General features: G+C 42.5%; 1 protein-coding gene across 1 annotated transcript in view; it reads right to left on the bottom strand.

The window, feature by feature from the left end:
- The window catches only part of kiaa0930, a 52,856-nt gene extending 43,166 nt beyond the window's left edge, over positions 1-9,690 (bottom strand). The window contains exon 1 of the mRNA XM_083757529.1: positions 9,000-9,690. Within this exon, the coding sequence (XP_083613655.1) occupies positions 9,000-9,192 (193 nt within the window). The 5' untranslated portion in view covers positions 9,193-9,690. The remainder of the gene's footprint in view (positions 1-8,999) is intronic.
- Positions 9,691-12,509: the final 2,819 nt, after the last annotated feature.

Raw genomic sequence — 12,509 nt, 5'->3', positions numbered from 1 at the left:
TGCATTCCCAACAAGCGAGAACTGGAGTGTGGATGGAATAGATGCTATACCTCTATATACAAACAAATTAAACATACACTTGAACGTCTACTTAAAAGTGTAGCTAATATACTGCTATTTATTCTGCAAGTATTTTACTACAAACATGGGCATGATGCTTCATGACGTGTTAGTGATATATCATAGCACTACGCCTCGGCAGGCCTGTCACAATTTTTACAAAATCGTCTAATCGCAATTATTTGAGATTGTCGCAATTATTTTGTCAAAATCGTCATAATCGTTTCAATGTTGAAGCATTTTCATACATTAAAAAAGCTGAAAAGGCAGATCTACTTCGTTGTAAGCATGTAGGTCAGCTATTTCCGTTTTAAGTATAAAAATAACAAATAATGAATATGTCAGTCATTTCTTTGTATATTTCTATTTGCCCTGTGCATATTTTGATTTCCAGGCAAACGCATTAGGATAGAATAGAAAGTAGAGATGTATTAGAATCATTATTCATATGCTCCATGCCATGACAGTTAAATCGTTAATCACAAGTATTTGTGTGACAATTAATCAAAGTTAAATTTGTAATCATGACAGCCCTAGTGTTATTGACACATAATAGCAGTACGCCTCGGCCTCGTTGAAGCTATGACATAGCGCTGTGAGTGTGATGTCCCGAAATACTCAGAAGAGGCAAACTTCACAGTGGCCCACTTGACATGAACATGACAAAGGTACATGGTTGGAAACATATTTTTAGAGCTACTTGGGAAAAAGGCCATTCATACATCGATATAAAGAGATCTGTGTGCATAAATACGTGCATGTAAGCATCCAGCCATCCAGTGTCCACTAATCTACAGCAGAATTATCCAGAACAGAGCCATGGAGCAGAACAGAGAGCAGTGATAAAAAGAGGCTCTATTAATAGCCTCATGTCATTTTAAATATACATCAACGCTAGTCTGGAGCCTCCAACATGAACACAGACATGAATGCGCACACACGTAGAAGAACTCATCTGATACAAGAGAGCTGAATCTCCCAAAGTCTATCTCTGTTGGCTCATGTGCATGCAATTTTGAAGTTGAGGTTGTATAATAAATACCGGCACATTGTTTCAAAGCTCCAGTGACCTGGAGGAAGGGACGGACGGAAACACAATTTTCCCACTTGGTGTGTGAACAAATAAACATGGAACTCCCATACGCCATCTTATGAATACAGCAATATTATGTCCATTATGTTCCATTTGTTATTAAGTCATTCTGAATCACTTGTTCTCAATGTTTGGGTCCAGGGGACCAACAGGGACCCTGTAACTCTGAGACTGGAACATTTTGGTTACAGACTTACAGTTAAATTTGTACACTCTCAGAGTAAAAAATCACGAAGGAGTTTATAGGTCTGGTTCCACTGGTTCCCAAACACTGGGTTGGGACCCATTTGTGGCTCACGTACCACTTTTTATGTGTCACGACTCGAGTAAAATTTTCTTTTCCCATATTTAGGAAAATATAGTCTATATTTCAAAATATCTTTTTGTTAAGTAGATAATTGTAAAGTAACTTTAAAATCTAATAAATTCCTTAAAATAGTGAAAATAAAATTGCATGATTGTAGATCTGCTATTTTCACTAGTTTGGATCCCGGGCAAACATCTAAATCGTTCTTTTGGGTCTCGACCTGAAAAGTTTGAGAACCACTGCTCTAGATGGCCTAAGGTTTTACCTGTGTAGGTATCCTGCCTGCTACCTTAGAGCCATTTAGAACAGATATTCTCAGTTTTTTACCTGTGTAGGTATCCTGCCTGCTACCTTAGAGCCATTTAGAACAGATATTCTCAGTTTTTTACCTGTGTGTGTAGGTATCCTGCCAGCTACCTTAGAGCCATTTAGAACAGATATTCTCAATCTTTTACCTGTGTAGGTATCCTGCCTGCTACCTTAGAGACTGTCACAGTCTGAGTGGGAGTGTGGGTGTGTCTGAACCACCTGCATTCTATCGCCTGCAATCATGCCCACAGTATTTAAGTCTCAGTCTCTCTGCAATCTCTGCCAGATTGTTTTGTGACCTTCCACGCAACCAAGCCATAGTCAAGCCTTGTTTTACTGACTTCTGTTTGCTTCTTCTAGACCACGATTTTTGCCAAGCCCTTGCCGGTACTTCTGCCCTCGCTGACTGCCTTTGGATTTGACCTTCGCTTTCTACTGTTTTTGAGTTTTTGCCTGCCCCTTGCCTGTTTTGAAGTCTTGGATTAAAATTCAGTTTTTCAGTGACTTTTGTGTCTGCATCCTGAGTCCTTTCCACGTGTGCCTGACAGAGCCATTTAGAACAGATATTCTCAATCTTTTACCTGTGTAGGTATCCTGCCTGCTACCTTAGAGCCATTTAGAACAGATATTCTCAATCTTTTACCTGACCCATTGACAGATAATGTCAGGGCTAGAGATGTGGACCGCAGTGTCTATGGCTTCAAAATCAAATCTACCGTGGCACTTAACCAGCGCTACCTCCTCCCGGTGGGGGCTCCTCGCAGGCAGGTGAGCTGCTAGGGTACAACGCCAGTGGCAACACGTGTGTAGGGTGGAATTAATCGTCATGATGACTACACACACACACACACACACACACAAAGAAACACGGTAAACTAATTGTCTAACCGAAATAAAGAGAAGGAAAGAAACGTAACACTGTGGAGCAACAGGACACACTTCTGTGGGAGCTGGACATTGTTAAACTGATAAGTGTAATTTAACCCCCACTGTCATGCCTACATAACCAACCGCGACACACACACACACACGGATGCTCAAACTAGGAAAAGTCAACAATAATAAGTGTTTCAGGATACAGAGATCACGTATACAGGAAGGATCGTCTCCTCCACGTGCTGTGATTATCACAGACACCGAACAGAATTTGCACACCACACACACACACGTGAGGCACATGACCAACAGGGTGACACGCTGGACATCACGTGAATGACACACACTTCCTATAGTTGACTAACAACCTCCTCTATAGCGTGTCACTCATGTACAGTGCCATGACAGAGCTTCCAGTATAAATGTATACGGCCGTGTGTATCATTGGTAGACCTTTTATGACCGCTTTCCATTATTATAATTTACTGACTTTTGTTATTAGGCTTTACAGTGGTAATAGAGGGCTTTCATCTGGATTGACCTGCCAGCTGTTCAGAATCTAGACATTCTAATGATATACCCAAGTGCAGGTCAGTTGACAGAGCATACGGTACTTATACTTAATCTACTATTCTATTAGGGTTTATGTGACGGTCAGACCGAGACACTACCCTGTGAAAGCGGCCGCGAGCAGGCACAAAGTGACATCTGCTATTTTTGAATATCGAAGTTATAAAATAATGCTTTTTTTTTTAGCTCAAATCTAAAATTACACAGATGCTAAGGGTTAAAGCCATAGTATGTATCTTTCCCCTGTGTGTACTACATAACAAAATAATACATGTTTTACCAATCATTTCCCTCTATAGCAGTTATCAGCCACTGCAGTATAGACGAATCCAGGAACGGGTCTCATGTATTTCCTGTAGGCGGACTCGACGTAGCTGCGGGTTTAAATCCTCACCAGGCGCACCTCTTCTACTATAGTGAATGGCAGAGTGACTGATGTTTAGTCTGCCTCAAACGTTACTCTTTTACCTCCTTTTTACTAACACTAACATTACAAAGATGCCCAGAACATCGTGATGAACCTGTGTAGTTTATGGCTGCTCCAACAGTAGTGGCAACATAAAAAATAAAAATAAAGCGGAATGTCAAAATATCCACCGCGGTGGCTGAGACCAGAGCCATTGAGTAATGGCTGAGACGAAGCAGTGAAAGGTCCTGAAAGATACATAACGTCAGTCTTACCCAATACCCAATCTTTCTGTTTTATGAAGACAAGGCTGCTGTAGGTAGGTATAAAGAGGTATAAAGTACAGCAGCCTTGTGTTCATAAAACATCTAAACATCAGTCACTCTGCCGTTCACTGTAGTAGAAGAGGTGCGCCTGGTGAGGGTTTAAACCCCGCAGCTACGTCGAGTCCGCCTACAGGAAATACGTAAGCTGCGACCATGAGACCCGTTCCTGGATTCGTCTATTGTGGTGGTGATTATGTGCAGAACACAGGGATGTTTTGGGGCAACCAAAACAAACAGTAAACACCAAAATACAAAGAGAGGGCAGTGTGTTTCTGCAGGTAGACGCCACCACACTACTCCACTGGCTGATGTTGGTATAACTCACCCCTTTAACTTTAACTTACGGGGCCGGGGACGAGCTATATGATGCTATTTTAATGATTAATCATCAATTTATTCACAAACTAAACATGACTAACTCTCATTAGGAGAGTTGGAAACTTTGGCAATTAAATAAATTGTCAGTAACCACTTGAGTAGAATGTCAATTACTGTACTTTTTTTTACACATTTACATATTCTTTTGCAGCTATGACAACTTTTTTTCTTCTATTATTAAGATGATAATGATGATGATTTGATATGTTTTCGCCAAATAAACATTGTCCACGCAAGTCGTGAACAATGCAAGTTGGGAATGCATGCCCCACCCGTTTATGCAAATACCTGTTGTACTTGTCAGAGTACCCATACGACCAATCGATGATCCAAGATGTCATCAGTACATCGGTCTGATCGGTGACAGTGGACACCCACAAACCCGATCAACTTCACACCAGGCTTCGCACTCCCTCCGGTCCTCGTCCGCAATATACGCACAGCGTTTGGAGTTGATCAGTCTGGCGAGTCTCAAGATGCACACAGATACACTCACATTTATCATAGGATGTTGCTTGGTTCTGAAATAGCTTCATGGTGCTCTATAACCACTGGTTGTACTGTAACTTATCGTCACTGGGAAATCTTGTATGGCCAAAACTGTTACTTTTCAGAAAACTTTTAAAATAACCTGTGTTATTGCGGTTTCAATGGATCCAATGTAGTTACTATTTAGTCACAAGCTCTAGTTAATACTTAACCACTGTCAATTCAAATGTTCATAAAAAAGCAGATCTACAAGCTCACTATGAGCTTGTATTTTTGCTCCTTTTGTGTGATACTTAGTAGTAGTAGTGCGTGGAAGTACAACGAAGTAGGGCATTCATTTACAAAAACACAAAATGTTGAAATATGGAGGTTAATGTGTAACATGTGCATTATGTGTAACTTGTGGTTGTGATAAATGTAGTCAGTATGACACAAGAAAACATAGCCAGCTGCAGCTATATAACTAAAGAAGTCTTTACTTATTAGAGAATGACTTCTACAACTCCCCTGTCAGATGACATCACCACTTAAACTAATGGAACATCCAATCAAAGGAGCTTGTTTTATGAAATGACAATAAAGTTCTCGATGAAAACATAAAACATAAATGGGAAAAATGGAAAAAAAAGATGTTCCTTATGACTCATGCGGTCTCTAATGGTACAAGTGGACCTTCTGTACGTCAGTTTTGGGTTCATCCCCCAACAACTAGACTGAGGTCACCAGACATGCAGAGGAGCTCCACACGCCTGTGATGATGTCATTATTTTGGAACAGGGCACTATTGATTTCCCTGGCAGAACAATGCGCCTCAAATGCAAGGCACCACCCATAATTGTCTACTGCGCCACTGCTGTTGCCCTTGACTGGATTGTCCAAACAAGATACCACCAGGCTACAACATTCTATGTTGTCCGCACTCTCTTATCCAAAGTGGGGGAAAATGATTAAGCAGGTATGAGCATTTGGGGCCTTGGAGGTCGCTTGGACACTGGGACAGGCTTTGCCTAATGGTTTCAGTGGGAATTGAACCTGAGCCATTTGAGATGCAGGACAATCGCTCAAAAGCAGTGGTTCCCAACGTTTTCTGGACCAGAGCCCACTTGAAAGCCTCAAAAGCGTTTGCGGCCCACCGGCTCATCACAACTCATGTCATGAGGCACTTATTCATTTGTTGATATATGGTAATTTATATTCTAGCAAATGGATACACCTGGTCCACATTGTGAGACACAAATTCGAATCTGAATGCAGTCAATAATTAATCTGAACAGACTCAGACAATAACACTGAAGTGAAAACCAATTATTAGTAGCAGAGGTGGTAGTTGAGTGAGTGTTGCTGAGAAGAGTGTGCATCTGTGCATTCACTGCATTCAGGCTACGAGTCCGTAACCCCCCAAAATATGGGGGGTCCCCAGCTCAGATATTTGAGCTGGGGACCCCCCACCCGCCAAAGCAATTGTAGGAATTACATTTAGTTTGACTCGGTTCCACAAATAAATATTGTGAAAATAGCTGAACTACAAGCTCAAAATGCCTTTCTCAGTGAGGTGTTTTGCAAGCATTTAGATCAGCAGTTTTAACAATGTTTGGCTCTTTCTTACGTTATATTTGACAATTTGGCCAATTTGGTATTACAAAGGTCTTAAAGGTCATTAAATTGTAACTTTGGAAATGTGCAGATACCCTGTATAGTAATGTATACTACACGTATTAACTGTATGTTGGTTTGTTTACTGTTGCACATTATTTAGCTGATCATCTGGGGACCCCCCAAAATAACCCTCAATTTGGGAACCACTGCCAGTGGTTTCAAAACTTCAAACCAACCAACACTCCTGTATTGATTACGAAAACAGCCGAGCTACAAGCTCACAATGTGGTCACTGTTACGGCCCTATGTGGCCTTTGTGTTGTTGTGGTTGTGTTTAATCCACTGTCAGTGTTTTTCAGTGCTGTATGATGACTGGAGGGTGGATTGGAGGAGTGGCTTAGTGTCTGGAGACACCTGGGCCTCATTTTTCAATCAACCAGCCAGCAGTATAAAAGGCTGGGAGAAGCTCCTCGTCAGTTTTGCCATCCGTCACCTGTGCTGCTGAACCCAGTCTGTAGCTAGGGTAGTGTCTGTAGGCTGTGTGCCTTACCTGCTTAGTTTGAGGTTTCTTTATTTACTGTGTGTTTAGAGAACAGACCAACCTAGTAAGCATTGTACGCAAACTGCTGTCCTGTGTTAAAAGAAGGGAAGCTGTATATGGTAAGGGTGTGCTGCTATTTATTTTGGTGCCCAAGTTTTGACCCATTGTTTAATGTTTAGTCAGGGAGCCTAGATTGTAATTTTCTTTTTGGTGTAGTTTAGGATTGTTTCTTTTCTAGGTAGGGTTGGGGGGTGTTTTGTTTGTTGTTTTTAGCATTGGCCACCCGGAAGATGTATATATATATACATGCTTGCCCTGTTATTGTGAATATTGTGAAGTTTTTCTCAATAAATGTACACCTTTTTGCCTGAATTGGTTTGTGATCCTTGACAGCCACAACATATATTCCACCTTTGGAGCCAAGACCCCATATATGGTCAAAGGTCATAATAGTCACACGTTTGTAATAGTTGTATGCTGTATATTGCAGTAATAATGCGTGAATAATCCCATGGCACAGCTGCAAGCCTTCACATTGTGTCTCACGGCACACCTTTTTGAGAACCCCTGCCCTATTAACAGTTTGTTTAGCCATACATCTAATCACCTGCCACATACACGACATATGACATTAGCCGCAATTTGCAACTCTAGATTTTTTTATAATGGGATGAATCTAGAGTTGCAATACCCTCCATTGACTCCCCACTCATCTTTTTTGGTTTGCGATCTGCTTGTCTTAAACGACGTTAAACTCACCAACATTGCAGCTGTAGTACAAGCTTGAATTATCCTCTTTCAATCTGCCGAGCTTGTTTTTCATAAAAATCCACCGTAGAGATATGAGCTACTTTCTGTCAAGACATCCTCTGCATGTGATTCTTTTTCTAAGTGTTGCAGTTTGGAAGCACTGTTTTTATTAACGGGTCGCGCTGCTGCCTCCTGCATTATGTGCAAATTCGAAACAGGTGGAATGCAGGGCTGTTCAGTGACGTACGATGTGCTTCCAAACTCCAGCACTTGTCACGGTGGATTTTTATGAAAAACAAGCTCGGCAGATTGAAAGAGAATAATTCAAGCTTGTAGTACAGCTGCAATGTTGGTGACAAGCAGACAAGCAGATCGCAAACCAAAAAACATGAGTGGGGAGTCAATGGAGGGTATTGCAACTCTAGATTCATCCCATTATAAAAAAATCTAGAGTTGCAAATTGCGGCTAGCATGACATGTGACTCAAAAATATAGTATATGAATCATTAAGCCAATAACATGACGATGTCAATAACAGCTATGACAACAAGCAACTATTCCTTTTTAGGTGAGAAAAACAGGAAAACTTGACCAGACCAGATGTATTCAATTCAAAGTTGTTGGTACCAAACCACTACCAAAAAGTTTCATCTTTTCAGCCTGGTAGCAACAAATAAACAAGGAAAGTAGAATGTGTCTCATATTTACATCAAAGTTAGGGTGGCGCACGCACAGGTTCACAACCTTATGGGGTGCACTCCGTCTGCACTGCATATACACAATTATACACAAAGACACAGGTTTACGTCCACCAGTTTAGGGGTGCACAGGTGGGGCTCAGAATAGAATGGTATCAACTGGTTCTCCGTCTATAGCTTTGTCATCGACACTGCCTCGAGTCGTGGCACTGACTGAATGCCGAGCATAATGTCTAGGAATCATTGAGGAATCATTGAGAGTTCAATAACTCTTTATCAGTACAGTATCATTTCAAATCACTCTTATCTTCCAACAAAATAATCAACGGATACATAATGTATTGTACTTGATCACCAAGCTGTTAATCAGTAGCAGCATTCCCTACAAAGCAAACTGCTGAGTGCCAATGCATCTGTGTAACTCTGAGGCAGTGGTAGGAAAGTACAGTATTTGTATTGCCTCTGTCTCTGAGATCCAATAAAGTAAAAACACCTGTGCTCTGAGGGTGTACAAGGGTCCATTTGGGTCCATAACTTGTGTACACAGTAGACTCTCAAGAGAGAAATTGTATAAAACTATATAATCGCATGGTCGCTTACCGAGTCCGCTTATCTCTTGCCGTATGTTGAGCCGGTTCCTCTCGTCGGCGATCGCCTTCAGCATCTCCTGGAGAGACTGGTCCAGGTCGCCGTTGCTCTCCTCCTCCTCTGGCACTGGCGCCGGCGCTGCTGTGGTCCTGGACCCGGCGGGGACAGTCTGCTGGTTGTTACACAAACTGGGGAAGGCTGCCATGCTGAAGCCGAGCTCATGACAATGACTCCTACAGTGTGCGACGGTTGGAGGGATTCACCCCGGGGAGGGAGGGAGGGAGGAAGGGAGGGACAGGCTTGCTGGCCTGGCGAGGAAAGGTTCCCCCCTTGGGCTTGACGTGACGGAATAGGGATAATCCTCGAGTCGGTACCGATGTCCAACAGATAGTGTCCAACAAACAAGCCTCGTTTCCCCCCGTTCGCCCGTCCACAGAGGGGGAGATAACGCGGAGGTTGATAAATCAGGACTATAGGCCGGGGTTATTTGATATAAAAGCGTTTTTCTCCAGACAGACTGAGGTGAGAGGAGGACTCAGATAGGAGACTTTATTCCGTTCTGTTTTAGATAGAGATATGAGCTTGGGAAATGTCTCTCTCCTCCAAGAAGGAGGGACAGCCCTTAACACTTCCTGTAACGCAGAATAACAGCATGAATTTAAAGGGAAACAGACCTTTGGTTTGGTTTCTCCTGTGTCGCCCGACGCCCTCCTCCTCCTCCCTCCTTCAGAATGCCGCTTTTGGACGGTGTGTTGTGTAGTGTGTACACTACAGTAGGGCTGCCCAGCCGCGATAAGCACGATGTCAAGACGTTGTGTACGACTGTACGTCCTCCCCTTAGACTCTAAGGTCCTCCCTCATTGGCTCCGTTGCCTGTCGCTCGGCGGATTCTTTACTCTAAGGGCGGATTCCGTCACGATTTTATTTTTTATTTTTTTAGAAGGAATATGATACAGACAATTCACAGGACATTGCTGAGCACTAACAAAAACAAAACAAAAACAAGAACAAGACAAACGTACAAATAAACAGATACAGATAATACAACATTAATTTAACAATACAACAATGACATGTGGTTCGGGGAAGAGATTTTTTGTTTGTGTATAAATAAGTTATACAATAATACAATTTAAAACAAAGTGCACCGTTTTCTGGATTAGGCCTACTGTAATAGCATAGGCATAGCCATAGCACATTGTCTTTTAGAGTAAAGGGATAGATCAAATTCACTTCACAGGAATAAAAAGGTGGGATTCTATTCTAACTATAAGTCAGTCCACATTTTACGGGAGATGGGCCCGTTTTTACTTCTTGAGTTATTAGGCCTATACACTCTTGCTTTTAATTGATCTTTTAAATTCCTTGTTATTCATGTCCTCGCTGTATTACTGCTATTATTTTAATGCCTTGCTTTCTTTTTCTCCATTGTTCTGTAAAGCACTTTGAGGCGAGCTGCATTTCATGTCATGAAAGGTATAATACAAATACAAAGTTTTAATATTTAGTATTAATTTCTGCAAATTTAGAAATAATACTCATGTTAGTTGGATAAATGTTTTTTCCCCCACTTTATGTCCATAATTAAGTGACCTTCAATAAAACTTTCCTAGTCTTTCCTTTATGAATGAGCATCACTTGACGGATATGTTTGTTGTTACATCAGGACCAGGAGAAGACCAGCAGGAAGGTCCACGCAGGTGCACCCTGTGATTGATTGATTGAAGTATTTATTAACAGTCTGCAGAATGGGTACATTTCACATGAAAGCACAATTCAATACAAAGACTGTGGACGACACACTGATAAAGCATTACATTTTACATGTTTACAACAGGGTCCACCATTTTCAATTAATCTGTCTGGATACACATGATGACGATTCGGTCGAGCTGGAACTGTCCTATCATGGTGTTTAGTTTGGTCTGCGACCCAGACCAGATCTCTAACCTTGACAACCTCTGCTCGGTGCTACTTGTACCTTGGCGTCGATGGGTCGCTCGTTGGTCAAGTCGGCCATGCCGTCGTTCCGCAGAGGTAGCTCTTTTGATGAGTGTGACAGGAGGATGGAGGTCCCACTGCCACTCAAGGTATTGGACGGCTATGAGCTCTTTTCTGCAGACAGCCCCATGCCTCCCACTTTGCTGAATCTGAGGCTTGGTATTTTGCATTCAGCCAGGATTTTAACAGTTGTTGAACCCAGGCGATAGTTCCATAGTTTTGAGAAGCTACCGTCTGGGCTCAACTAGGTGCACTAAATCCACGCTCAATGGTTTCCTCTTCAGTCTTTCTGCCGCTTGAGTTGGCCCTTGGTCTTTTGGCGACAGCTGGGAGTGCCTTACTCTGCAGCCTTTTCACGCCATCAGCGACTTTGATCTAATCTGACTACGCCAGATGGTGACAGTAGAGTACACAGGTTCCCTGTTCCCTCCGTTGAGGAACCTGTGAAGGGTGAACTCAATGCTGCACCATCTGGCGGAGGTTAACTTTGATCACCATTTGATCACTCAATTAGCTGGCCATCTTCACAGGCCACGAGTCAGCTTCAGCCAGGCCATGCCAGGAACTCAGTCTCAGGTTTATAGCAGACCCCCAGTGCTTTGCTTTCTTCGTCTAGCATCTGGTCAGCCGGGTAACACCAGAGTCTTGGGCCCATGTTACTGGAGTCGTCTGCAGTTTCTGACCTGCCACTTTGGTCTGTCAAGACCATCGGTTTAAGGGAGAGCCTCCAGCCTTCAAGCTCTTTTTGGCTCCTTTGGTGCTCTTCTCCAGTGTTTTGAGGTCGTCCTGGTGCTCTTCGACCATGGCTTTGCAAGGTCCTGTCGGACCCACGAGGATTTCTCTGTACATCCTTGAACTTGTTCTCAGTGACCTTGCAAAGTGAGTTTCAGACCTGTGCAGTGTGCACTGCTAGGTCTACCTCCTCGAAGGTCAGGATGAGTCCCACCGACCGCCTTGCCCAGTGGACCGCCACATATCGGCCCGAACCTCTATTACAAATAAATGATCATTGAAATTCTTCACTTTGTATTGACTAATTCTTGGTCTATTCATATATTTCTGTCACACTCAGTGATACAAAGGGAAGATACAGTCGATGGCAGCGGTTCTATTCCATCTATTGTTATATATATATTAGAGCTGGGACTCGATTAAAAAAATTAATCTAATTAATCAGAGGCTTTGTAGTTAATTAATCTAGATTAATCGCATTTTAATCGCATATCATTATTTCACCCAAGAACTGTGAGAGCCATTTTTTCAAATGGATTTTGGTATACTAGTGCAGAGGTTTTCAACAGGTGGTCCGTGGACCACTGGTGGTCCGTGAAGGTATTGTATGTGGTCCCTGACCATGCAAAGTTGTGAAACAGAGTGCACTAAATGACCTGGTGATGTATGATGACACGTCAATGTTACACAAAAAAAGTACAAAAACATGCACATCCAACCCAAACTTGGGCAGGTGCCGAGCGGCGATAGTATATACGCTCGGAGACGCTCGCACACGGTGGGCTCCGA

Source organism: Protomyctophum parallelum (genome assembly GCF_964188405.1).
Source record: "Protomyctophum parallelum genome assembly, chromosome: 22".
In the NCBI taxonomy this organism is placed as follows: Eukaryota; Metazoa; Chordata; class Actinopteri; order Myctophiformes; family Myctophidae; genus Protomyctophum; species Protomyctophum parallelum.
This window is presented reverse-complemented; position numbering and strand designations above follow the sequence as displayed.